This window comes from Mytilus edulis, chromosome 7 (assembly GCF_963676685.1).
Source record: "Mytilus edulis chromosome 7, xbMytEdul2.2, whole genome shotgun sequence".
NCBI lineage: Eukaryota > Metazoa > Mollusca > Bivalvia > Mytilida > Mytilidae > Mytilus > Mytilus edulis.
In genome coordinates, this window is record NC_092350.1 from 90,770,032 (window position 1) to 90,797,516 (window position 27,485).

At 31.3% G+C, this 27,485-nt stretch overlaps 2 protein-coding genes across 2 annotated transcripts; one reads left to right on the forward strand and one right to left on the reverse strand.

Moving 5' to 3' along the window:
• Window positions 1–6,513: 6,513 nt before the first annotated feature.
• LOC139529672 (uncharacterized) lies at window positions 6,514–10,693 on the reverse strand. The gene is made up of 5 exons (XM_071325516.1): window positions 10,583–10,693; window positions 10,027–10,174; window positions 8,597–8,769; window positions 7,425–7,620; window positions 6,514–6,620 (listed from the first exon to the last, which is right to left on the reverse strand). The coding sequence occupies exons 1-5, from the start codon at window positions 10,681–10,683 to the stop codon at window positions 6,528–6,530; spliced, it is 711 nt and encodes a 236-aa protein (XP_071181617.1). The 5' UTR covers window positions 10,684–10,693; the 3' UTR covers window positions 6,514–6,527.
• An 8,131-nt stretch (window positions 10,694–18,824) lies between these two features.
• On the forward strand, window positions 18,825–24,353 carry LOC139483494 (uncharacterized). Its single transcript, XM_071267516.1, has 6 exons — window positions 18,825–18,967; window positions 19,930–20,047; window positions 21,455–21,567; window positions 22,816–22,893; window positions 23,092–23,211; window positions 24,315–24,353. Exons 1-6 carry the CDS (start codon window positions 18,938–18,940, stop codon window positions 24,351–24,353), a joined length of 498 nt encoding a protein of 165 aa, XP_071123617.1. The 5' UTR covers window positions 18,825–18,937.
• The last annotated feature ends 3,132 nt before the right edge of the window (window positions 24,354–27,485 follow it).

Sequence of the window (27,485 nt, forward strand, 5' to 3'; positions counted from 1 at the left end):
AAAGTTTTTGAAAAGAATTAAAAATAAGCCAAATTTTAATATGACAACTAGTTATTATAAATGCCCAACCCATGCTTAAATGAAAACAAATCTACGGCAGCCATGAATTATTTCTTAAATCAAAAATTTTAAATATGACTTTGACCTCTAACATTGACCTAATTTTATTATTTTTGAATCAATGACCTCAAATTAAAAGATCCTAGGTCTCTTATCACTGAAATTTTACAAGATAGAAATACATATCACTGATATCAAATACATAAGGGGGAATAACTCTTATATATGGCTTTGGTCAAAATAAGACAATTCATGCGAAGAATATAACCATCAATTTTATAAAATAAATTAGTTGCTTTCTTTTACTCCTACACAGAAAAGTATTTGGTTACAGGGGTAATTTCAAGATGCACACACTGTTGGATATCATAAACCAAATATCAAAGTGACAAATTACAAATCAAACGTATATTTTTCTAGCAGAGGTATTACATGAACATTTGGGTTTAATGAATTCAACTGATAAATGATCGATGCTATGAAAACAATTTTAGGTAATACTAGTTATACAGATTTGTTTGCCAAAAATTTGTAATATATATTGTGTACAAGTTTAATGATTGTACAAATTATAACAAATTATATAATTACTACAGATTATTTGTACAAGTTATCAGTATTTTATGAATTGATCCACACATATGGATGATGCAAGCATACAGTATTTTGTTTCACATATTTCCTTCATATTTCCTTCATATTTTCACAACTACATGATAACTCATAATACTGAGCATTGATACAAAAAAAACATGAGAATTTAAACCATTCAGATATTTTTATTTCCAGTTTAAGGACAAGGAGTATTTAATAAAATGTTATGTTGGCTTATATAAATTTGAATTTAAAAGATAAACAGGTACATTTAAGAAGATAAATCTGTATCACCTGATACAAGATGGTATGCATCAAACAACTTATAACTTGTACACACAAGAGTGGACACACTGAAATGTCTCGCCTTTTTAACTAATCATTGATATCATGTTGATAGACATAAATATAAAGCTTTATTACAACTGTCACATAAACTCAACATTAACCCAGAAAACAAAACATTGATCAATGAACCATGAAAATGAGGTCAAGGTCAGATTACCATGCCAGGCAGACATGTGCAGCTAACAATTCTTCAATGCAACAAATATAGCTGATGTATTGCTTATAAATTAACAAAAACAGACCAAAACACAAACACTTAGCAATATTTCCATACACCAAATATAGTTGACCTAATGCATACAGTATTAGAAAAATAGACCAAAACTCAAAAACTTAAAAACTTATCTTTGACCACTGGACCATGAAAATGAGGTCAAGGTCAGATGACACCTGTTACCAAGACATGACATGACACCTTACAATCATTACATACACCAAATATAGTAGACCTATTGCATATAGTATAAGAAAAACAGACAAAAACACAAAAACTTTACTATAACCACTGAACCATGAAAATGAGGTCAAGGTCAAATGACACCTACCAGTTGGACATAAACACCTTACAGTCCTTCCATGCACTGAATACACTAGACCTATTGCTTATAGACATGAACTTGACCACTAACACTTAACCTTGTTCACTGATCCATGAAATGAGGTCGAGGTCAAGTGAAAACTGTCTGATGGGCATGAAGACCTTGCAAGGTACGCACATACCAAATATAGTTACCTAATTTCTTATAAGAGAGAAATTAACATTACAAAAAAACTTGACTTTTTTTCAACCATGAAAATGAAGTCAAAGACATTGGACATGTGACTGATTGAAAGTTCGTAACATGATGCATCTATATACTAAGTATGAAGCACCCAGGTTTTCTCTAAAATATAAAGCTGTTAAGAAGTTAGCTGATGCCGCTACCGCCACTGGATCACTATCCCTATGTCGAGCTTTCTGCAACAAAAGTACCTGTACAAATTATAATTTGTACAAACTTATATCTTACACACAACATATACATAATAATCATATTACAATTTAAAAACATTCAACAAATAGATTTGACACTGAAGTTTATGCTTAAAAGTGACTGTTCTTCTGACAATGTTTTCTTGTTCAATTTTTTCTGTGTTTAACCCCTCGATAACTTTGCATCTAGCTTCATGGCAGTTGTGAATAACTGGACTCTTGGATAATATTTGGAGGGTAGGCACATATTCTTTAAGATTTGAAAGATTCAAAACCGGACACTGAAGAACCTTATCACCAGTAATGGTACATTTCAATACCACAGCTATTAATTTCACAGATCCTCTTTTAGGACAGATCTTCAGAGCTTCTTTGAAATTTCCATAGCAGATCTGAAAAATACATTTAAATAATAGTAATCTAATAACAATTCTGATTTAATTTGCATACCAACTATGCTTGAATGTGATTGGTTCATTAGAGTTACTTTCCTTTGTTTACTATAGGATTAAAACAGTGTGATCCACTTCTACATAATGAGATTGAATTTTTTATTTATGATATGAAGCAATACATCACAGAGTAGCAATAACAACATGCTTATCGCACACGTTTCCAAACTGTGTGTAATTATCTCTCTATACTTAGTAGTCAATAAAAGAACCTATTTTTCGCATTTTGAACTTATATATTTTATTTTAAATTTCAATATATCTATATATCTTAACAGCATATTGAAAAGAGTTGTATCTCTGAAAAACTAAATAAGATAACTGTGTATTTAGACACTGTGTAACTAAATGTAAATATATATATTAATAATTTGACTTACATTACTATTTATATTTCTGTATTTCACCCAGTCACCAGCATGTATTAGATCACCATTCGGAGCACATACACTCGTACCTCTTTCAAAGGTGTAATTATCATTTTCAACTATTGATTCCATTTGAAGTGTAATGCGTAACAACGCATCTTGCGTTTCACGCTCAACAATGGGATGTCCATTTCCATCTCTTTTTAGGAGAGAAACTCTTCCTGGTATTTTGCTTTTTTCTGGTGTTATACCAAGAAATTTCAAAATTGACCCTTTTTCACCACATTTTAGTACTTTGGAAGATGCTTGTGTCCTGAAAATTATCAAAATAAATGAAAACCTCTTATATTAAAAAATGTACTTGCCACTTTAGTTAACTATGCTTATGAATGTCTATTACTTATAGCAACAGTGACCTTGCATCACTGACCCCCTTCTTCCCCCTTTTAATGAAACAGAAGTCAACATGCTGAAACCTTCTTCAAACAATAATATATTACTGTATACATACAAACATATGCAAAAATGAGAATTGTAATGATTATTTGTTTTAAAAAAGGAAATAAATACCTTGCTATATCAGCCAAGCTTGATCAAACATATGTTACATGCTTGAGTATCAAACTGAACATGTCAAAAGAGTTTTAAATATTTTTTTTTTCTTTTGTCCAGTAAAATCACTGCTCCAAATGAGTTGAAGGGTTTAAATCCTGCAAAGGCTGTACTGTCACCTATACTTGCTTACTTTTACTACTTTAAACATGGATCGAGGCTTGTCTTATTGGTAATCATAGCACATGTTATTGTTCATATCTATATTTTTGGAAATGATAGTGTTAAATCAGTGATATTGTTGGCTTTTTTTTCAAAACTACCCCTTTTTTATTTGGAAAATGTGTCATTTTTATCAAATTTGGAAATCTATAATACTATGAATTTGACTGGAGTACTTCAATTTGCAGACCCCATTTCAAGAAGTAAACGCTTATGGGGTTCGTGTTGTTTATTCTTTAGTTTTCTATGTTGTGTCGTGTGTACTATTGTTTTCTGTTTGTCTTTTTTATTTTTAGCCATGGCGTTGTCAGTTTGTTTTAGATTTATGAGTTTGACTGTCCCTTTGGTATCTTTCGTCCCTCTTTTATTTGAAATAAGACCCCTTGTTGTCAGTGAATGTACATAAATAGACCATCAAATCTGCACATATAGTCATTTTAGGAATGAAAAATATTTAAATGAGTGTTTTTCAGTTTGTATTCATCCTCAATTACTACTAACAGACTAAGACTACACTGGTTGGGAAAAAAGTTTTCTTTTTGGGATAATTTTAAGCCATTTTTTATTCAAATTGGGATTTTTTTCCAGGGGAAAAAGCCTGTATTCTCCAGTAATTTAAGCCAAACAATATCACTGTAAATGAACCTCACTTCATGTAGTTTAACAATGCAACATACCATATTCTACGTCTTTCAAAGTATCCTCCTGTAAGCACATGGAAACACAAAAAGTTTTGTGCAAATTTGAAGGCAGTGTCTCTGCTCCTGGCCTTTTTGTTCTGTTGGAAGATAAGGTTTCTTATATTTCCATGTTTTTTTTCAAAACCATCCTCAAGAAAACCACTAGGAGGGCCATGTCTTTCAATATCATCTACCTGAAATTTAAAAAAAAAACAAAATTAATTTTAACAATCAAGTTTCAATCATTTTTTACATCCTTTTTTTACAGGGAATACCATTACAAATGATATATTTTAAAAATGACTTGTTTCCTCTCTCTAGTTTGAGACTACCATAGTCATTGAGGTAATGTTGCTCAATCTTTTTCTCTTAAGCTTATAATGTTGTATTTAATATGTGTGTGTGTTTTAGGTCATGGTATTAAAATTATAATTACACCTTATGTAAGAATCCTTGATTTTGATTGGTTGATAGCCAGTGTATTTTTCACCAATTTACTGTTATCAAATGAATATCATTTATTTTTTTAAACCACCTGGGTATTGGCAAAAAGGATATGCCTTTTTTACCCTCTCTGCCGTGGTATTAGCCACAAAATACATTCGGTGTAATTAAACAGAAATAGCATGTTCTTGAGGGGTATTTGCGAAAAGTACCAGTCTTGAGAATGAATTTCCCTCGCCTTACTGCTCACAAAATTTAACATTCTCTCGACTGGTATTTTTTGCAAATAACCCTCCTTAACATGATATATCTGTTTAAAATTCAACAATAAGACAGTCAATGCCTAATTCAAGTATAATGAATATGCTGTGTATCAGGTACTCAGTTCCTTGTTAAAGGGACTACTACTGCATCACAAATTTTCTTAAACTAGCATTAAAAATGCATCCTTGAAAAAAATTGTAACATTTACAACCTTTTCAAAACCAAAATAAGTATTTAACACAATAGTAACAACATCCCATAATCATCTTACCAAGTGTAGCAAAAGATGTGCTTTTACTTTTCTGGTTAATTCTGGGGCATATTGGTATATGAGTAGCTGATACTCTCTAATATCCTCTCTTATCTGGTCCAAATCTTCTGAACGAAAAGATGTTTCATTCAACTTCTTCTGGATTTTTAAAAATAAAATTAAACAAATTCAAAACAGAAAAAGCTTTGATTTATGATAAATTAAGTTTGAAAACCATAAAATGTCAAAATATACATTGTATCTAAAATCTGTTATCTAGTTCAGCTTCTATAAATTTATAGATTTAACATTGTTATACTGATATTTATAGAAATGATTAAACCGAGTAAATGATATATAAGGCATGAAGATGGAATATTATCTATTACATAGAATCTGCAGACAAAAATTTTGGATAAAAATATATATATTTTGATTTTGGATGTAACACTTCTTCTGACTGGCTGACGTCGCTTTGTTTATCATAACATGGACACATATTTGTCTTGGGACCATGGCGTCATCAACATTTTTTCACCGGTTTAAAATGGAATTTAGAATTAAATTATAAGAAATTACTGTAATATTTGGTCATTCACTATTCGAAATAACATAAACAATAATGTGTCTAAAGTACATGGAGGCCCCACTGGCTTTATCATTTCCATGTTCAATGGACCGTGAAATTGGGTAAAAAATCTAATATGGCCTTAAAAGTAAAGAAAACAACCAAAAGGGAACATGTGTACGAAGTTTCAATTTGATTGGACTTTAACTTCATCGAAAACTACTGACTACCTTGACCAAAAACTTAAAATAAGAAAGATCATATCATAAGGAACATGTGTACTAAGTTTCAAATTGATTGGACTTCAGCTTCATAAAAAACGACCACAAACTTTAACCTGAAGTGCGAGGAACGGACAGACAGACAAACGGACAGAAAGACGAACGGACAGACAGACGGAAGGACACACAGACTAGAAAACATAATTCCCTCTACTATTGTAGGTGGGGCATAAGTGGGGCATAAAAATGTGTTTCACACTGTTAAATATGTTTAGTGTTCCCCACATATTTTATGATATTTTCATCGACAGAAAAAATATTACAATCATTCCTTAAATATATTTAATTACAAATTATATCAACAAACTTGATTAGCAAAATAAAATTAAACACTTGAACGTTTAAGGCAGGGAAGGTCAACCGTTATAAAAACATAGTACATTTAAATGTGCACCGTGTATTCAACAAGGACACTGCAATCACTTCCAATACAAAGTGCAATGGAAATAAATTCATATGTTACTAAGTTAATTATGTCTTACATACCAGAGCCAAACTAGTCGCCATCTTAATATATCTTCTTGGAACACCAGCATACAACATATTAATTGGTGCTATTTGCAACTGAAAAAAATAGCATTCAAAAACTATGGGAAATTTCTAAAATATTAAAAAAAAATGATTATCATTTGTTCCATATCTTTAAAAAGTAGGCTGTAATATATAAGCATAGTTATAAAATAAATACTGAATAGTAGAATGGAAAAAATACATACGACCATTTGCAAGTGGTAACTGTCATTCCAGATACTATTAAATATTAAAATGCTGATTATTAAAAACACTGTAGGTAGAAATTGTTGTACTTCTAGTAGTGACTTTTATGCCCCATTTAAGGTCATTATTAATCCTGGTTTGTGCGTCCGTTCATTAGTTTGTCTGGATCGTCTGTCCCGCTTCAGTTTAAAGTTTGCGGTCAAGGCAGCTTTGGTGAAGTTGCAGTCCAATCAACTTAAAACTTAATACACATGTTCCCTATGATATGATCTTTCTAATCTTTAGACTGAACAGAGAAACACAGACCATGAAAGTGCAGATGGGGCATCTGTTTACTAAGGACACATTCCTGTTTCTGTAGGTTATACAGTGATAAAAAGATTATCAGAAATTAGTCTTATTATGTCTCCTATATTTCATCTGTCATAGGTTATTATAGACCTAGGGCATAACTCTTCTTAAATAATTCAATCAGCACTCATTTTCAAACAAAATTTATACTCATGACAGGTCTTACAACAAATTTCCGTAAGCACCCACATATACCCTGCTTCCCCAAATGGGGTCTCCCATTTAAAAGATTTCAGTTATTTGGGGGATATGTCATTCTTGTTTGAGTCTCCAAATTAGAATATTAATAAATTTACACACATATTCTTTAAAATCCTTCCCTTGTCTACTGCCTAAGTGTTTATCAAAATCATGAAACTGAGCTCCAGGTTTAATGGACAGCAAATGCTGCATAAGCTTTGTCTTAACATTTTCTCCAATGTTGTTGAATATGTATTGGATTAAATGTTTGATTAATCCTAATGGTAATAAGTGGAGAAGGCCAACTGGAATATCTCTATAAAAAAGAGGCATGAATTAGAGCTATTATTACATATATATATATATATGTATACCTTACATATATTTTAAACAATTCTATTGGGTAAAATGTTATCACGTGACATGGAATAATTCAGTTGTTTTTCATTCAATAACAAGGAAGGATGAATAACCCTAAAAATTTCCACCAGGCGAATAACATTTTGAGTTTGTTGATTTGAACTTGAGTTATCTCCTATGAAAATGACACCACAGACATAAATAAACAAAATGGCAGCGTTTACATTACACTGGAAGCCCACCGAGAGACGAGGAAATTAGGCATTAGACATGAATAGAGTGCCACCAGCTGATGATATCTCTTATAAAGTAACGGTCCTTTTCAGGGCCATCAATATTTTTCAAAAAGATACTACCTATGTTGTCATTCTAGAAATTCTAGAACACAAATGTATGTTCAAAGGTCAGCTTGTCTTTGTTATTGTTATGTAAATAATATAGAAAGTGTTGGAAAGGCCTTTCCACTGTAAGTTCTGTATAATAAAACAATTGTGGCCCCGTAGAATCAATGAATATCCACCTTTTCAACGTGCCATAATTGTATAATATATTCCCATGACTTATTGGTCTTATCCTATTATTTCAATTATTATTTAGTGTTTCTTTATTTGTTGTAATGTAAGTGTAAAGGTTGGGGTCTGTAAAAATGTTTAAACCCGCTGAATTTCTATCAACTTTCATTTTCTTGTTTTGTATTCAAATTAGACAGTCTGTTTTACTGTTTAAATTGTTCCATACTAGTAATTTTGGGGTATTTTATATAGCTTGCTATCTGGGATGAGTCAAGGCTCTGTGTTAAAGGTTTTACTGTAACCTAAAATTGTTTATTTTAACTACATTGTCTCTTGGATAGAGAGTTGTATAAATGACACTCACACCACTTCTTCTTATTCATATCAATATTGAACAGATACTGATTGATTTATGTTTACCTGTGTGGATCCAATACATCCCACATAACATTGTCATGCTCTTTCACACCTTTTTTTTTCCTAAATTTTTTTTTATCCTTTTCAAGAGATCTTAAATTAAGTCTGCTTAACTGTAGCTTAGTATCTGCAGGTGTCCTTTTCTGGCAAAGCGACATAAAGTGATCTGCATCTGCCTAAAAACATAAAACAAAATGAAGAACATGTATATGAAAGACAATTTTTTTTGGCAATGTTAATATCTCTCTTATTATATAGTTATATGATTTCCAGGGGCAGATGGGCAGAAGGAGGTTACAGGGTTGGTTCCAAACATATGTCCTGACACAAATCCATTGTTTGTATCAAAAAAGGATGGTTTAATATGTCTCCTTTATTGCACATATTTCATCTGTCAAAGGTTATTATAGACCTAGGGCATAAATCTTCTTATAAAGTCAATCAGCACTAAATTTCAAACAAGAATTGGACCTATGAGAGGACTTACAATGCTAATTTCCTTAAAATTAATATGTTCCAACCCACCCCCTTGATCAGCCACTGATTTTTTATAAGGTATGTGCATACCTTCTACTGTACTAATGCCTGTCAGACAGTTTTCAATTGACCTGGACCTCATTTCATAGATCAGTTGTATGGAACGATTGATAAGTGTACATTTGCCACCGACAGTGGCATGTGATTTTGACCTTAATTTCATAGTTCATTTGTCAAAGTTTAGTTTTCATTTATTTCTGGGAAACTTTAAGCATCCACTCAATTATATTTAGTGTATGGAATGTAATGTGTCTCATAAGTAAATTTTATGGCTGGGTGATGATTGCTTTCATGTATATCTATACGACCGTAAAAATTTTAAAAAAGTTTGGTTGTATATAAGTATGACATTCAGTGTAGTAGGAAGACAGATGGTTACCAGATAATAATTTTAGTAAACAGACATCCATAAAACCATAACACTATAACACAATGTTGATAACCACAAAAGGAAGGTCTTGGTTGGTTTTGGAGGTTATTGTCCCATTGGTTTAGGAATTAGAGGCCCAAAGGTGCCAAAAACAAGAATTTATCTAGTGTCAGGACAGGAAGTTGTGTATAAGTATTTCAATTGCTCTGAAATTGTGCCACAATGTTTAATATCAAAACTAGAAAGTTGGGATTTATTTTAAGGGTTATTGGGCAAACAGTCTATAAAGGCCAATAAGGCACCAAAAACACGCATTTTTCTTGTTTCAGGACAATAACTTGTGTGTCACTGTATAAATCTCTCTGACATTGTACGTGTGTACCACAAAGTTCCATATAACAAAGGAAAGGCTGGGATTGAGTTAACAGTTCATGCAGGTTCATTGGTTCATTTGCCAAAGTTTCAATTTCTTTCAAGATGTAAATCATTTAAAAATTATATTCATTTAAAATGTAGTCATACATACATAACATTTTGGACAATACTTCTGAGCTGTTGCACCCAGATGATTACAACAGAATGACATCATGTTAAAATCAGCAACAACACAATCAACTATCCCTTTCACAAAACATGTCTTCTTATTGGCTGCATCAAACGTCTCAATTCCATTTCTAAATTAAATATTAAAACTGATGAGGAATGTGAATCACTTAATTTGATGTGTATTTCTCATAATTATCAATTCTTAAAATACTAATTTATAGCAATTAGTAACTTGTTAAAAGCAGCAGGCTCAATTTTTTTGTATTTCCTTTATCTTTCAAACACAGTTACAATAAAATATATGTACTGTATCATTTATATATGATCGAGGAGGCAATTTGTTTTCTGTCTTGTATATTTGCTTTTTTGAATAAACATCTGGAATTTAGGATGAACTGCAAAAATTACCAAAATAGCTTCAACATATATTGGTAACAGTGGATGATATTTTGCTAAGCATCTTTAAGTTAATCTTACAAACAGTTGCCCATTTTATTTCTTCACATTTATTTATTTAATTCAAACTGTGCATGTACCTATTGCTTTTGATATCGTCTATAATTATCTTTGCAACATCCATAATGTCAGCTTTTTCTAATGCTCCCAAGAACTGAATTGTTTCTTGTTTCTGCCTCATATCTATAGGAATCCCTAATAAAACAAATATAAAATTCTTTAACAATATTATGATACAGGAAGGAGTTGGTTTAGAAATGTGTGGAAATTATATTTTTTACTTTTTGGTTGCCAGATTTATTAACAAAATCATATCTATCTTACATAGATTTGTCAAAACATTTTATTATATATTTGCAACATGTTCTTTTCATTTATAATGTGATTTTCAGCTCATGTACTAATTGATGTAAGGCGTCTTGAATCTTCTAATTAGCTGATGTTGTTTAGTTTATCAGCTCATAGACATAATTTTGTCATGTGACCGTGACGTCATGATTTTTTTTTCATGGAATCTGGTTTAAAATGGAATTTAGAATAAAATTATTAGTTCTGTTTATTCAAAATAACATACACAGGTTATTCAGTGTGCACCATTTTTTAATATTACTTCTTCATTGACAGAAAAAAATCACTTATGTCGTCATTTCTACAAAATATCATATACATGTTAGATTGATTTTTTTTTAATTTGCGAAAGATTGTATTATGACTGTATGTCACAAAAATGATGTAACATGTTTAACCCTGTCACATTATGTATGGCGTGCCTGTCCCAAGTCAGGAGCATGCAATTTTGCTGTCGTTTGTTGCTGTGTTAGATATTTGTTTTTCATTCGTTTATTTGTACATTAATTAGGCCTCTAGTTTGAACTGATCTGCTTTGTCATTTCGGGGCCTTTATAATTTACTATTCTGTATGGGCGTTGCTCATTGTTTAGGACGGTACAGCAGTTGTTAATTGTTAATTTCTGTGATCAACATCAATAACAATTTTTCTAAAATTAAATAAATGTTCTAAGAATTAATTATACCTTTTGAGTGACTTTGATATCTTAGGATGTGCCATATTGAGCTTTAAGATCTGTGATGGTTTAATTGACCAAACAGGGATGCCATCTTTACTACTCAAAAAAATTGTACAGTATAACATGTATAATAAATCAAATTCAGTGGCGGATCTAGAAATTTCCATAAGAGGGGACCCACTGACTGTCTAAAGGGGCCCCGATTCCGTCACGCTTCAATGATTCCCTCTATAACCCACCAAATTTTTTTGGGAAAAGGGGGGGTCAGGACATTTTCCTCTGACGTTTTAGTGTACAAAGCACTATGAATGCCTTTCATGTATAACAAAAGTGCAGTAATGTGATGTTAGTATAATTAAGCTTAATGTAGACTACATGACATTGAGATATTAAAGGAGGTCTGGTAAGGGCCTATTTTGGCCTCAAATTTCAAGTTCATCTGCCGAAAGATCTTAGACAAATTTTAATAACACTTAAGTGTCTATTTTAGTTGAGTCAATAATTGTATGTATAAGATTTTAACTAATTTACTCATTAAAACCGCCTTGATACTACTTTTTTCTATATACTGATATACATGTTCATAAAATCCTTTATTTTATACTTTCATGTATATGCTTATGCAACAACCATTTGTTTTTCGGGGGGGGGGGGGGGGGGGGGGGAATGGATTATTTTGGAAAAAATATGTTTTGTTTCAAGTTTTATGAGAAAAAATAATTTGTTTTTGACCCCGAGATAAAAAAAATTGTTTGTTTCACCCTCAGCTGCCACTATATGTATTTGCTAAAATTGAAAGACTGTCATTCGCTAAAGGTGAAAAAAAGGTTGTTTTGGAAAAAAATACATAGCCCCCCTCCCCCCCCCCCCCCTGAAAATCAAGAAGTTCTAACAAACCTGTAAATTCCAAAAAACCTCCTGCTGAGTCACTAAAGTCGAGCGCACCCTAAAAGGTGTACTTGATTTTGTTGATTTTTTTTTTTTAACCAATAACTATATTAATAAACTTGTTGTAAGGAAATCAATGCTAGCACTGCATGCAATAATTCTATATCTATCAGTAATATAATTGCCAAATATGAGAGTACAAGGATAAAGAGGGTGGTAAAGGGTTATTTTTCGTGCAACGTGATCGCCGTTTTTTATTTGCACATTCAACATGTTTCTTCTATTTTATTTGACGTTCAGTCTTGCAAGACAGGTTCCTCGATCAACGTGTTTTGCTTACTTAATTTTACGTGCATCGTGATTTCAAATGAGTATTTTACGGGCTCTGTATTTTTCAAATAAAGTTCAAACACTAGGCAGGGATCGTCAAGAAAAAAAGATTGATTGAATATTATGTAAAACAGAGAGTTTATATATACAGAGGACAGTGACTCAGTCACAAAAGATTCAAATCAAGGTGGGTTTTTTTTGTGCAACATTGACGTGACAAAAATTATTTCACGTTCAACATGAAATTATGTCTTATTTCACGTTTTTTTCCGTGCAAGCATCCCCTCTTTATCACCCTCGATAAATGCTGTGGATTTTCTAAAAAATTTCTGTATGTTAAGCATTGAATCAATATACAATCATTTGACAATGGTACATAATCCTTAATAAAGCCCTCACTTTTGTAACAAAATCTTTCCAGCTGAAGTCTCCAATCTTTTTATTTTTCAAACTCTGCAGAGTTGGGACATCTGTCACATTCAGTTCTCTCATCATAAAAATGATAAACTTCACTATTTCATCACTCTGAAAATTGAATAATGGTTTTATTTTTTTCAATGCCTATTAATTAAAATTATGTGAAATAATTTTAGGAACCTTGTAAAATAAAACAAATATGACGAACTAATTGTTAAAAATTGTTATTAAACAAAGTTAAGCCTATTTCAACTGATTGTTATAGTTTGTTCTTATGTTGTACTGTTATACCACTGTCCCAGGTTAGGGGAAGGCTTGAGATCCCGCTAACATGTTCATGATGTTTAACCCCGCCACATTATTTATGTATGTGCCTGTCCCAAGCCAGGAGCCTGTAATTCAGTGGTTGTCGTTTGTTTATGTGTTACATATTTGTTTTTTGTTCATTTTTTACATAAATGAGGTCGTTCGTTTTCTCGTTTGAATTGTTTTACATTGTCTAGTCAGGGCCTTTTATAGCTGACTATGCGGTATGGGCTTTGCTCATTGTTGAAGGCCGTACGGTGACCTATAGTTGTTAATGTTTGTGTCATTTTGGTCTTTTGTGGATAGTTGTCTCATTGGCAATCATACCATATCTTCTTTTTTATAAAGTACAATAATTTCTTACATAATTTTGTACATGCCTTAAGCATGATAAGGAGTCAATTGATAATTATGGTCATATAATTCACTCATTTGTATATCTGACTTTGCTGAAAACTTTTGCTGTTTACAGTTTCTCTTTATGATATATCTTATTGCAAGTAAATATATAAAACACTTACAACTGGGTGAGTTGTGGAGTTCATTAACACATACATCAACAACTCTGCTTTTGACTTAAATGGAAACCATTGTGGCTCTGTTTTTGAAGTGGCTTGATCACCGACATCGTCTGATAAATCATCATCTGAAAACGCTTCCGAATATTCTGTTTCTGTTTCTGTCTGGTAATAGCCTCCTTCAACAAACTGAAGATTCTGCTATATATGTTTCTGACGAGTTCCGTTTGCAGGAGAAGACATCCAAGTAAATAAATTGTTGAAGTAAAACCGTGGAACTAACTATATACAGTGAATTTGAATTAAACTTTAAAAACTGGCTAAAAACAGTAGGAGCCTCCAAGGCTCTAGAGGTTTGACACTAGGGCCTTGAAGGCACCTAGTGTCTCTGCCTGTGGGATGTCTGGTGGTAAGGCGTTCCAGTCCCTTATAGTCTGTGGTAAGTATGATGTCTTGTGTGCATCAATACGTGAGTGCGGTACTTGGTATGCCTTAGGATGTATATTTTTCCCTTTTCTTACTGATGGTGTGAGTCGTCCTTCTTTCTCTATTGCTACCATATTATTCTCTATTTTATAGAACATCACTAGTCTGGTTTCCTTTCTTCGTTGTTGCAGTGGTTTCCATTTTAGGTGGTCTATCATTTCTGTGACACTTGCAGTTGGTTTGTCCTTATTTGTCACGTATCTTGCAGCTCTTCTTTGTATCTGTTCTATTTTGTAGATTGATTCTTTTGTTGCTGGGTCCCAGACAGATGCTGCATATTCTAATTGTGGTCTTACTAGTCCAATATAAGCTTGGCTCTTTACTTTTGTTGATGATATTCTGATGTTTCTCCTCAGGAATCCCAGTGTTTTATTTGCTTTATCAGTTATCTGTTGTATATGTTGGTCCCATTTTAGGTTGTTTTGAATGGTGAGACCTAAATATTTGGCTGCCTGCACTTCTTCCAGATTGTGACCATGGAGATTGTATGAAGTTTGAATTGGTGTTTTCTTGTTTGTTACCCTCAGTATGTTGCATTCGTCGGGGTGGAATTTCATGCACCATAATTGTTCCCATTCAGCTAACTTATCAAGGTCTTCTTGTAGTATTTTTCCACTGTCTTTTGATGTTATTGTCAGGTAGGCGATGGTATCATCTGCAAACAGGCGAACTGTAGCATTTAAATCTTCTTGCAGATCGTTGATGTAGTATAGAAACAGGCTTGGCCCAAGGACTGAGCCCTGTGGTACTCCTGAGTCAACAGGGACTGATGTTGAATTGCATCCTTCTAGTACAACAGTTTGTGTTCTTCCACTCAGCCAGTTTTTTATCCACCTATTTGTGTTGCCTTTTATTCCGTAAGTATGTAGTTTGTTTACTAGTAAGCTGTGGTTGACCTTATCAAAGGCCTTAGCAAAGTCCATTATCAGCACATCTGTTTGTTGTCCCATGTTCATGTTATTAGCTAGGTCGTCAATAAATTCGATGAGCTGAGTTTCACAGGACCTGCCTTTCCTGAAACCATGTTGTAATTTGTACAGAATTTTGTTGTTTTCACCATGGGTCATAATATATGATACAATTATATGTTCCATTACCTTACAGCAAATTGACGTCAGTGAGATTGGTCTATAGTTTGAAGCAGTATACTTTTATTCCTGGTCGTGTGTGTCAATTTGAACCGGCGACGATACGTTAGAAGACCCATTATCACTTGACGGAGGTTGGACTATCAGAGGCGAAGATAAAGACTGTGTTGGCGAATGATCTTGAGATACGGGACTTGCATGTGATGTTAAGAAGTGTAGCTGTGCATGTCTTGTTGACTGAAGATGTCTTTGGTATTGGTAAGTTCGTCTTGTTGTGAAGTTGCAAGGAGAACACTCGTATGTTGACATTTTGGGTTATAATGCGATGTTCTCTAGTCTTATCATGTGTTAACAAGTGCTTACCCGAACATACCGAAATCCAATCATTAGCTTTGCTAAAACAGGGAACTTTTTTATAACCTTTTGTTATTATTATTATTGAAATTGTTGAAATAAAGATTAAATATCAAGTAGATAAAATGAAAACATTTATATTTCGTAAAACAATAATACTGTGCTTAGTCAAATTTTGACCAAAGCATAAAATAATATAATTATACGGGACTGCGTTCAGGTATATAGTTACTCTCTCGGGTTACATTAAAGACCTGAAAGTGGACCTGAAAAGACCTGAAAAGACCTGAAAATATACGACTAAAATTATTTAAATTGCAATAACTTTTTTATTTTTGGATCAAATGTCTTCAAGTTGGAATTTTATTAATTGTAAATATTCATATTTCATTAAAATTCAAATGTTTTAAATCAAAAACAAGTTTTAATGTAAAAAGTTGGACCTGAACGGAGAAATGAAAAGACCTGAAGGGACCTGAAAATCTATGGTCGGACTAATTCTAACTTTAATAACTTTTATAAAATTCAGTGGATATCTTTCAACTTTAGATTTTGTGAAACAAAAAATTCAATATAATGATAATATAAATAAAAAAATATATGAAAAATATCGCTGGGATATCAAAACTCGGACTTGAACGGAAAATTAAAAATCTGAATGATCCTAAAATTCCGCTAATATTTTTTTAAACGAAAATAATAAACATAGACGAAACATGTGGTTGTTAACTTTTCATGTTCGATGTCATTTGGTATCTTGTGGAGATCTGTCTCATTGGGATCACACCCCATCGTCTTTGTAATTTGTATTGAAGGAAAATACTAATACGATAGTTCGTGTAACAAGATATAACGTTAGTGATAATTATTAAAAACTATATTAAACCCCAAATAAACTCCTACTACAACAACCCGTTGATGGATAAGTTGAGATCTATAGATGATAAAAGTAAATAATTTTTTTATAACTGACTTGATCCAAATATGGTCTTCATTTGTTTTTGTTGTTGTTATATGTCACAAACTGTAAAGTTTATATGGCAAAAAAACTTTGAATTAAATTGAATTGATAATCCAATTAAAAGATTAAAGTGAACTGTTTATTTAGACTAATGATCCAATTATCACCTAATATCAATACAAGGTGTGAATTACAACCGTCACACGTTCATGTAATTAAAACTGACATTCCAATCGACGAACACGCGTCTTTAAATAAGATATGGTTTATGGGGAAGCAATACTATTATTTATTTTTTTCATTTTTAGGTTTAAGACCTGCTTTAATATATATTAATGAAATTTAAGCAAGTTGAATTAGTTTGAATAATTTCAACGGGCAATTAACTGATCCTTTCATCATCAAGACAGCAAGGTTATTTGTATTCATTTATTTTCCTGTATTAATATAAAGTCATTCGTTCTCTTCAATATACTTTTGTCTAAAATAAAAAACAAATATAAAAAATAATTTGTGCGAGTTTAAATACATCTTCCCCTATGCTCCATATGGTGTCTTCAACCTATGCCAACATTTGATAAAAATATATTCAACCTATGCCTACAAACAAAACACAATAGGTGTTGTTGTAACAATTATTAATTAATAAAATGTAAAATACAGTCAGTATATTTAAGCATTAAATATTACTCTTTTAAAATTTAGAAACAAAAAGGAAGTATTTGCAAAATTGTGTTGTAGTAAAAACGGAATTATTAAAAAAAATAATCTGAAGAGACAAAAATTGTAAAATTGAACCCTTGATACTATCAGAATGGTGTTGAAATAAAAATTTTTAAATCAAATTAAGTTTGCATATAGAATTTAGAATAAATATTAAAAAAAAAAACTGTTTGGTTTATTTATAGCAAACTACACATTCCAGTGGGACAGTGGACTATTTATTTACTTAATTTTAGTTTAGACCATATGAGAAACCTCTCGTGTAGTCCTTACTTTGTGACCAACTTTAAAAGATGTCCAAATTTAGGACTACTCTGTGAAACCCATTAAAGACTAGAATATGCCGTAAAACTATCCTAATACATGTCTTACTCCTGATTTAGTTTTGTGAAACTGGCCCCAGAGACTCAAAGATAACAAATGATGACACCAGTTGGTTGTGCAGATGCAGCATCATACCTTATAATATGACTTTTGTCCAATTCTCTGTATGTTTTAGAATTAAACATTTAAAAATAGAGATTATTTACTTGATTCAGTATTTTTTCACTAGTACATTTTCACTAGTACTTGTAAAAAAAATGTCTTTTATTTCCCCGACAAGGTCCAAATTTTGTAACTTAACCATTATATTTTCGATAAAATTCTTTATCATTTCAATGGTTTATTATACCTTTCCTATAACAAAATTCATAATTCAAGGAGATTGATTGAAAACAGTTAAAGAACTTAAATAAATCTGGCCGCAGTCTGTTCAAGCAAATTTATGTTATTTAATTTTCCGTTCAGGTCCGAGTTTTCACACCCCATCGATATTTTTCATATCATTTTTTTTTTAAATTTTATCATTATACTGAACTTTTAATTTCATAAAAACTAAAGTTGAAAGATAACTATTGAATATTAAAAAAGTTATTAAAGTTAGAATTAGTCCGACCATAGATTTTCAGGTCCCTTCAGGTCTTTTCATTTCTCTGTTCAGGTCCAACTTTTAGCATCAAAAATTTGTTTTTAATTTTAAACATTTAAATTTTAATGAAATATGGATATTTATGATTAATAAAATTCCAACTTGAAGAAATTCCATCCAATAATAAAAAAGTTATTGCAATTTAAATAATTTTAATCGTATACTTTCAGGTCTTTTCATGTCTTTTCAGGTCCACTTTCAGGTCTTTAGTGTAACCCTACTCTCTCTCTTACGTCATAAAGCAGACGACGCCTTCAGTGCTTTTGAATGACATTGTGTTTAAACTAGCGACATTACTGTCAAAAGTGTAAATAATAAGCGACATTACTGTCAAAAGTGTGAATATTTATTACAGAAATTACAGAAATGTCAAAAAGGCAGTCAAGTGTCTTTGATGTAAGTTAGGGCTGCTTAGTGTTATCAATAGAGTGGGGCGCAAATTCGCTTGGGACACAATTTCACCGTTTTCTAATTTTCATGTGTAAAATCTTCAAAGAATGGCTGAACCGAAAAAAAATAGTTTTACAACTAACATATATTTTTTTTAATTGAAACTTATAACAAAATTTCGGCACGAACTGCAAAAGACCGAAAGCGGACAACGATTATCGGCTAATTTCCTGCATGAAAACACGATTTCAAATTATTACTTTAATTTACTATTTTTTAGTAAATCATTACTGATAATCCTAAACCATATGCATTCTTGTATGGGATGATTAAACAAATCAAAGCAAAAACAGGGGGACCCACATCCTTCTGTTTGAAATCTTGTAAACAGTACAGATCCCCACCTCTAAACCTAATATATTCTTGTATGGTATAATAAAACAAATCTAATAAAATATTGGACCATGGGAATGGCTTATTATGGGAGCTTTGGTTGGGAAACTTCATAACAGCATCCTGTTACAATTACTTCTAGTTGATAATCGGGACCAGTTTTCAAGTTGGTCCAAATTGGGGTCCAATATCAAACTTTGTTTGATTTCAACAAAAATTGAATGTATGGGGTTCAATGATATGCTTAATCTAACCATGTATTTAGATTTTTGATTTTTGGGCCGTGTTAACAATTTGGTAATGTTGAGGTCGAAAGAGTCCAAAATAAAACTTTGATTTAAACAAAAATCGAATCAGTACACGGCCTTCAACACGGAACCTTGGCTCACACTGAACAACAAGATGTAAAGGGCCCCTAAATTACTAGTGTAAAATCATTCAAACGGGAAAGCTGGCCCATGCAGACATCTGGTTATATTTAGTTTTCAAACTGATAGATGAAAAACTTTTTGGGAAAGACTACATTTGTACATGGGTGAAGTAAGAAGATAATTTTATATATTTATTTTGCACAGGATTCACAGGAGGAGGGGGATTTGAGCCAAAGGGATTTATTTGCAGAGGCTTTGTCATCTGCACAAGACCCTGGAAATAATGCACAAGGAATTCCACAAAATGTTGGAAATGAAATATATAAGTTTGACTTGTGATAACTTGATGAAGATATTAAATGAATGGCTATCATAAATTATTGACACTCATTTTAATTAAATTTCTATAAAACATAAGGCTCCGACATTTTTTTTTTGTATTATTGATATTATTTATATTCCACTGTAACAAAAACAATGTACACACATGTTGGCATATGAATACACAAGGCAGACAGTGGGTGTGTCACCATAAAAATTTACAACATTTGTTAATAAAAGTTAAGTATTACTTTTAACCAATCAAAAGACACCAAATTTATTTATTATTTAATGAATGGCTGTTATTTATTTTGAATTTATTGAACCATAAAATTAATTTTTTACTCTTCACATTGAATAATCCGCGAAGCGAAGCGGATTATGTTAAATGTGAAGAGTCAAAAATTAATTTTATGGTTCAATAAAATTCAAAATAAATTATTGCCATTCATTATAAATAAATTTTTATAAAAAATAAGGCTCAAAGATATATATATATAACAACGTACACAGATGTTTGCGTATGAAAACACAACGTTAGAGTGGGCGTGTCGCCATAAAAATTGATAACATTGTAAATAAAGCCAATTATTTTAACCAATCAGAAGACAGTAAATACATCAAATTTATTTATATAATAATTACTTTTTTGCAAAAAGTAAAACATAAACAACAGGTTAAAATTCAAACATTAGTGACAAGAAACATACATATATGAAAAAAGTGTTGAGCAATTCAATTAAGTTAATATTGATAATGCATGTATAAATATATTGAGATCTAAAATTATTTTTTAAGTTTAAGAGTTTTTATAAAGTCAAGCTGGTTAAGAATAGGAGAATTTGATTTTGGTGTGAGTTCAACACACTTTATAAAGCTCAATGTTGAAGGCTGTACTTTGACCTGTAATTGTTAACTTAATTTTTATACATTAATTGTGACTTGGATTATGGAGATTTTAGTCTCATTGGCACTGCATATACTACATCTTATTGACATTAATTGTACTTATGAGATGATTTCTAATATTACTGTTTTACCAATAAAGGAAAAAGTGTTCCTTGCCATCTAGATTTTACAAATTTTACACACTATGTGTTACCTCTGAGATGAAGATGAACATGTGTATGAGGCAAACTTAAGTTAGAGTATTAAAATATATAATAAACATAAGGGCAGTCAATGGTTACATTAATGCCCCCTTACCTTATAAATTAAAAGAGGGGAATATTAATTAATTGGAACCTTTAAGAAATTCACCGTTTAGGTTTATTTTATACATTTATAACTGTTTCTGAAATATAATTAGAACACATAGGAAGTTTACAAAGGACAAAATGGTATGAACATGTGTTGTAATCACATTATTTTAGTATTGCGTTTATTTGTAAATAAAAATATCTTTTAGTAAAAACACTAATGAAATTAGAAAAAAACTTGGAAGGTGTGATGAAAGATGTGGCAGCGCTAAAGAGGCAACAAAATGATGGAGCTTTTTCCATGGAAACCTGTACATTTAAGGTAATATATTTTGTTTGACATTACATGTACTACGAACCATTTATTATTTAGCGTTTTTTTCATGTGTTTGCCATTTCAATATGAGGCACCAACATTCAAACCCAAGTTGTAGACCATAAATATATCTCAATCACCTGCTTTTATTCATCATAAAAGCCACAACAGAATCAAATATTGTTATGCATGACATGATTTTATTTAGTGTTTACCTTTAGTCATTTGCAAGTCATTGTACTAATATTTTTCAACCATTAAAAAAATGATATAAATTTATTCTAAAACCAGATGCTCTGCAAGGCACAGTTTTATACGAGTGCAGAGGTTGCGCAATGAACAGTATTGGCAAGTATGGCACAACATACAGGCTTGATACAACTCTCAATTTGGATTGTGATTAAATAGTTGACACAGGATAGGTTTCTGACACAGAATGAATGTGGTCTAATGAACCTAAAAAATAATAATTGACTTTTGAGCAATACACTATGCTGTTGAATATTATTCCCCTCAAAAAGAGTTTTCAACAATAACCACTCATTTTAATACATCATAAAATATTAGAGTATAAATTATAATGCAATTTGGATGTACATGTAACCATATTTTTCATTGGCTAAAATTTGCCGTCAAATCCACTATTACGAGGGGACAGCCATTTTGAATTGATTGAATGAACAAATGTTTAAATTCTACTATATAAATTTAAATAACACATCACCTACCTTGAATTCACAGTTTTAATGCAATTTTATTTGAATTTGAAGCGTACAGTTAATTAGTGTAAAATTAAGACATTTTATCAAGTTTTATCATATTTTTTTCTTTTTTTAATCATCCCAAAAATCAATCCCAACCTTCCTTTTGAGATATTGAACCTTTTTATAAAATGTCATGGAGATCCATTCACTTAAGGTTTATGTACCCTTCTGTAGCCATTTTTGTACGAACTTTTCAAACCTCAATTGTATTAAAACTACAGATATAATGAATAATAAAGATAGGCCATTTAGTACATATTACAAGGGGAAACTTGATGCAAAGCATTATTTTTTACTGTTTCATTGCATTTGATAGAAAAAGAGGACTTTGTGGCAAATAAATCAAGATTTTTGTAGAAAAAAGATAAACCTTAAACTGAAGTGAGTGTTTGGACACCAGACAATAAAGATGACACTAATCACTATAGTTTGATTACAAATAATAATAGAATTTTGAAAATCATCAAATGTTTTTTTACTTTTGTTTCAGAAAAGACTTAATGTTTTCCTCAAGGAAAAATTCAGCAGATGTCCGTGGCTGAAGACTCAATCTGACTTGGAGTTTAAAGTAAGTATTAAAATCTGTTTATCATAATAGATAGAAGAACCATCAGTTAAATATTCTTATATGATTTGTAGTCCAGTCAATCAAAGAGAAGTAAAAAATATATATTTTATACTTTTTGAATACATTAAAAATACTGTTTTTTTTTATTAAACTGCATGAAATGTGTAATCAGATTTTTTTTTTCAGTTTTAATTACAGAATGAAGTTAGAAAATGTCTAAAGCAAGACAATTTTCAGACCAATACTTTGGCATACAGGTCAGTGAACCAGTGGGCAACTACCAGGGTCACTGAATATCGTAACCAATTGAGAAGAAAAGTAAGATTTTATATTTTGTAGTTACTGTAGTAGTGTTTTTGTAAAAAATACAAATACAAACAGAACCGAAGGGTAAAAATTAAAAAAAAAAATAAATTAGAAACAACACAAACTCCATCAAAACAGGGAATATAATCAGGTGCTCCAATAGGTTAAGCATTTCCTGTACTGTATATGGCACCCTTCATGTTATCTCTTCGTTAAGAGGAAGAATATTAGATATGACTTCTGACACACTTTTGTCATAATATCCAATCAGCTCTGGACTTTAATTTAACCTTGAAAGTGCCCTTTGTGTTTATCTGTAAGTCATTCAATTCAGATTAATGCAATATTTAGTGATAGAAAACCCCTTTTTTTTAGCCCTCTCTGCAAGTCGCAGGGGACATACATCTTACTCTTACCTTAATTCTAGAGATATGCCCCTTTATAAGTTTTTTTGTTTGTTTACGTACTCCAACATTAAGTTTGGCTCATTGAAAGTTTATAAAACTCATGCACCATGCTACACACTAAAACATCCAGATAGAGTTTGAATATGGGCCTTTAGTAATACTGTTTTAGAGTTATCCCCCTTTATAAGTTGAAAAATTCAATTTATTTTTGTTTTCACCCTTTTATTTAGTTTGGAACATCCACAAATTATTTTTGTTTCCACCCTTTAATTTAGTTTGGAACATCCACAAATTATTTTGTTTCCACCATTTAATTTAGTTTGGAACATCCACAAATTATTTTTGTTTTCACCCATTCATTTAGTTTGGAACATCCACAAATTATTTTTGTTTCCACCCTTTCATTTAGTTTGGCTCATCCACAAATTATTTTTGTTTTCAACCATTCATTTAGTTTGGCTCATCCACATATTTATGAAACTCATACTTAGAACCAAAACAAACAGACAGAGTTCAAATTTTGGCGGTAAGTTGTTTACCGTCGTAGAAATATGCTTCTTTATAACTTTGAAAACTCAACAGGTGCAAATTTGATTGTTTCTGCACTTTTAAACTTGCTTCATCCAAATTTAATGAGAACTCATACACAATGTTTTTTTGCAGTCACTTCTTGCATACAGTTTATAATTGCTTGTATTTTTTTTTAAGTTGATGTCAGACCAATCAGGAGACAGTAAATACACCTAAATTATTTATTAATTAATAAATAAGGAAAGTTTTTGCAGTTTCTAAAAAATAAACAGAGTTTTTCATTCATTTAATTAAAAGCATTCACATAAGTATATTTTTTTACATTTTCTATTATAGGTAATGAGATGTAGTAAAGAAGAAACAATGAGATGGAGTTAAGGAATGAATTATAAAGAATGAACATGATGAAAGAAGGAACATAGCCAAAAAGATACTGAAATAAAAATAAATAAATACATTTGTTAATACATAAATTTGTATGTTTTTAATTAGCACAGATCAACCAATATGACATTTGATAGTGATATTAGATATTCACATTTAGGACATATAAGAAGATGTGCTATGAGTACCAATGAGACAACTCTCTATCCAAGTCACAATATAGTTCAAGATACAGTCCTCAATACGAAGTGTAGAGTTATATAAGATAACTGGTACAGATGATTGCCAATGATACAACTCAAGTGATTATTAGTAATTCTATGGCCTTGAAATGGGAGTAAAAACCAACTTATTAGCAAGCTATGATGGACCAGTTTATAGAATTTATAATTTCTTTCAACCTTATTAATCATTTTGTTATTCGACTTACAAGTTCAAGGTACATAGACAGCTAGATGTATTTCTTGCATGCTTGATTATAATTCTGTTGATAATGTAAAAATATCGGGAAATGATGAGACTGTCATTAAAGTGAGAGGGTTAGCGCTATAGAACCAGGTTTAATCCACCATTTTCTACATTTGAAAATGCCTGTACCAAGTCAGGAATATGACAGTTTTTGTCCATTCGTTTTTGATGCGTTTTGTTATTTGATTTTGCCATGTGGTTATAGCTTCAATTGTATTTATAGTAACATGTCACTTGTATAATCACCTTAAGAATTTTCTTCACTAATATTTGATATTTTAGGCAGTTATTACCGTATAAGTATGATCTGTTTAATATTTTTAGTCTGAGATAAACTAGTCATTGTAACATTGATCATGGTCTAATTGCTTTGAGAGTTCATTTTTTGTGTTATACTATCCCTATGTATTGTATAATTTTGAGAAGATATATGTTTCAATGTTTTCCTTTGTTTTCCAAGTTAAAATTTACGGTTAAACGTTTAGATAAAATTAAGAATGGAAATGGGGAATGTGTCAAAGAGACAACAACTCGACCATAGAAAAAACAACATCAGAAGGTCAGCAACTGGACTAAGCACCTTAAGAATTTTCTTCACTGATATTTGATATTTTAGGCAGTGATTACTGTTTAAGTATGATCTATTTAATATTTTTATAGTCTGAAATAAACCAGTCATAGTAACATTTCTCATGGTCTTATTGCTTTGATACACATATTGTTCTTTCGATTTTAAGTGTGTGCGAGCTATTATTTGTATTTTATTTTGTAAAGACAATACCTGTCATGGGATACAATCACAATAGAATAAGAAGACAGAAAGACTGTTCATGCAGCTGCTCAACAGCAAACTAAGCGTATACTGCTTAACTTGCCTCGTCGGAAGTTGAATTTGAATAAATCTGGGTTTTTTTTGTACTTAAAAAAAAAGAAAGCTGATTGAAATAGCATAACTAAAACATTCTTTTTTTTGTATGTGTAGTAAGGAAAAAAGACCAGAAACTCAGCAAGATTAAATTACACAGCGACATATAGTATCAGTGTAGGAACGGCATCAATATTCTAATAGAGAAATAGACCAATGTTGAGAGTACTGAACAATCAATGATACGTTATTATAGTATAGATTTTTAGTTATTGAAAGAATCATATAAACAAATATTATAGGTTAATCTGATTAATTTTTGAACTTCGAGCCTTAGTGGTTCAAGCTTTGATCATAATGTGCCTTCAATAAGGAAGGAAACACATTGCAATCTTAAATCATATTTCGTAGACAAATATACAACACCATTGCCAAGATACGCAAACAAGACACATAATATTACACTTCCAACTAAAGATGCATCTAATCGCCCCAACCCCTCAATTTACGACAGTACAACATCATTGTATTTGACTTTAAAGACGTCATTATGACGTTGTTGTAACGTCTCTGTAAGTAATTTTTATTTAAACTACGTTCTTTTTAGGTCAGTAATAGGTCGTATCGACGTCAAAAATTACGTCAGGCAGACGTATTTGATACCTTTCATTTCTATGTAAAAACAACGTTAGTTACTGACGTCAACGAGACTTACAAGTACTTTCAAATAACTTTGTTCTGACGTAATTTTGATTACTGGGCTACTTCATCCTTTATAACATTACATTTCTGTCCAAGCTGAACGACCGAATATTGTAATGTACTTCACTTGGTCATTTAATTAGGTTTTACATTTTTAAGTTTGCATGCTACATTACTGTATCCAAATAAGCTTGGGAAAACTTTTTGGTATCAATAAAATTCTGTAGAATTCAAACATTCTGCGTTTAATCGAGATTGTTTTTTTGTAGACGCTCTTCTAGCGTGCACAGATATAAGCCTTGTATCGTGTTTGTCTAGAATGACCTTTTGCAGACTTGTATTAATTTTAGTAGAGCTTTTAAAAGATGGGCAGGTTATGAAAATTGACGAATATTTACTGTTTTTAAATGATTAGATGTGTTTTTTTATGTGACTGGGTAATTTAACTTAATATGTAATTACTTCACAAGGAACGCATCACTGACACACGAAAATGATGTTATTGCTTGGCCAAATCCACACACCATTTAGTGTTTTATGATAAAGTCAAACATATGAATGATTTATCTTTGAAATGCATGCAAACAAATCAAAACAATTGTTATAGAAAAAAGTTGAATAACAACATTACCAAACACTGAGTAAATTTTAAAACGGAAAGTTAAAAATGTCAAACAAATCACACGAATGGAATGTTCAGTGTTAATTTGCTATGGTTTAGATAATGAAAAAAAAAACATGGGTAAATGAATGTGAGACAACTATGCTGTAAATCGAAATGTATTTTGCTTGTAAAAAGGGAAAAAAGCTTGGCAAGTAAATTTTGATAGTGGCAAAGCGATGATAAAAAGTAATTGTCCGACGGACAACATAGGAAAACGTGTTGATAAAACATATGTGAAATGTGCACTAGTATTGATGGCAATAAA

Coding starts and splice junctions, on each gene's coding strand:
- LOC139529672 (XM_071325516.1), bottom strand. CDS start 10,683: ATGAGGCAGAAACAAGAAACAATTCAGTTCTTGGGAGCATTAGAAAAA. Junction 8,770..10,026: donor AGTATTGTCCAAAATGTTAT/GTATGTATGACT, acceptor TTATGTTTTTAG/GCAGATGCAGATCACTTTAT. Junction 7,621..8,596: donor GATGTATTGGATCCACACAG/GTAAACATAAAT, acceptor TCTTTTTTATAG/AGATATTCCAGTTGGCCTTC.
- LOC139483494 (XM_071267516.1), top strand. CDS start 18,938: ATGTCAAAAAGGCAGTCAAGTGTCTTTGAT. Junction 20,048..21,454: donor AAATGTTGGAAATGAAATAT/ATAAGTTTGACT, acceptor AATATCTTTTAG/TAAAAACACTAATGAAATTA. Junction 21,568..22,815: donor TGGAAACCTGTACATTTAAG/GTAATATATTTT, acceptor CTTTTGTTTCAG/AAAAGACTTAATGTTTTCCT.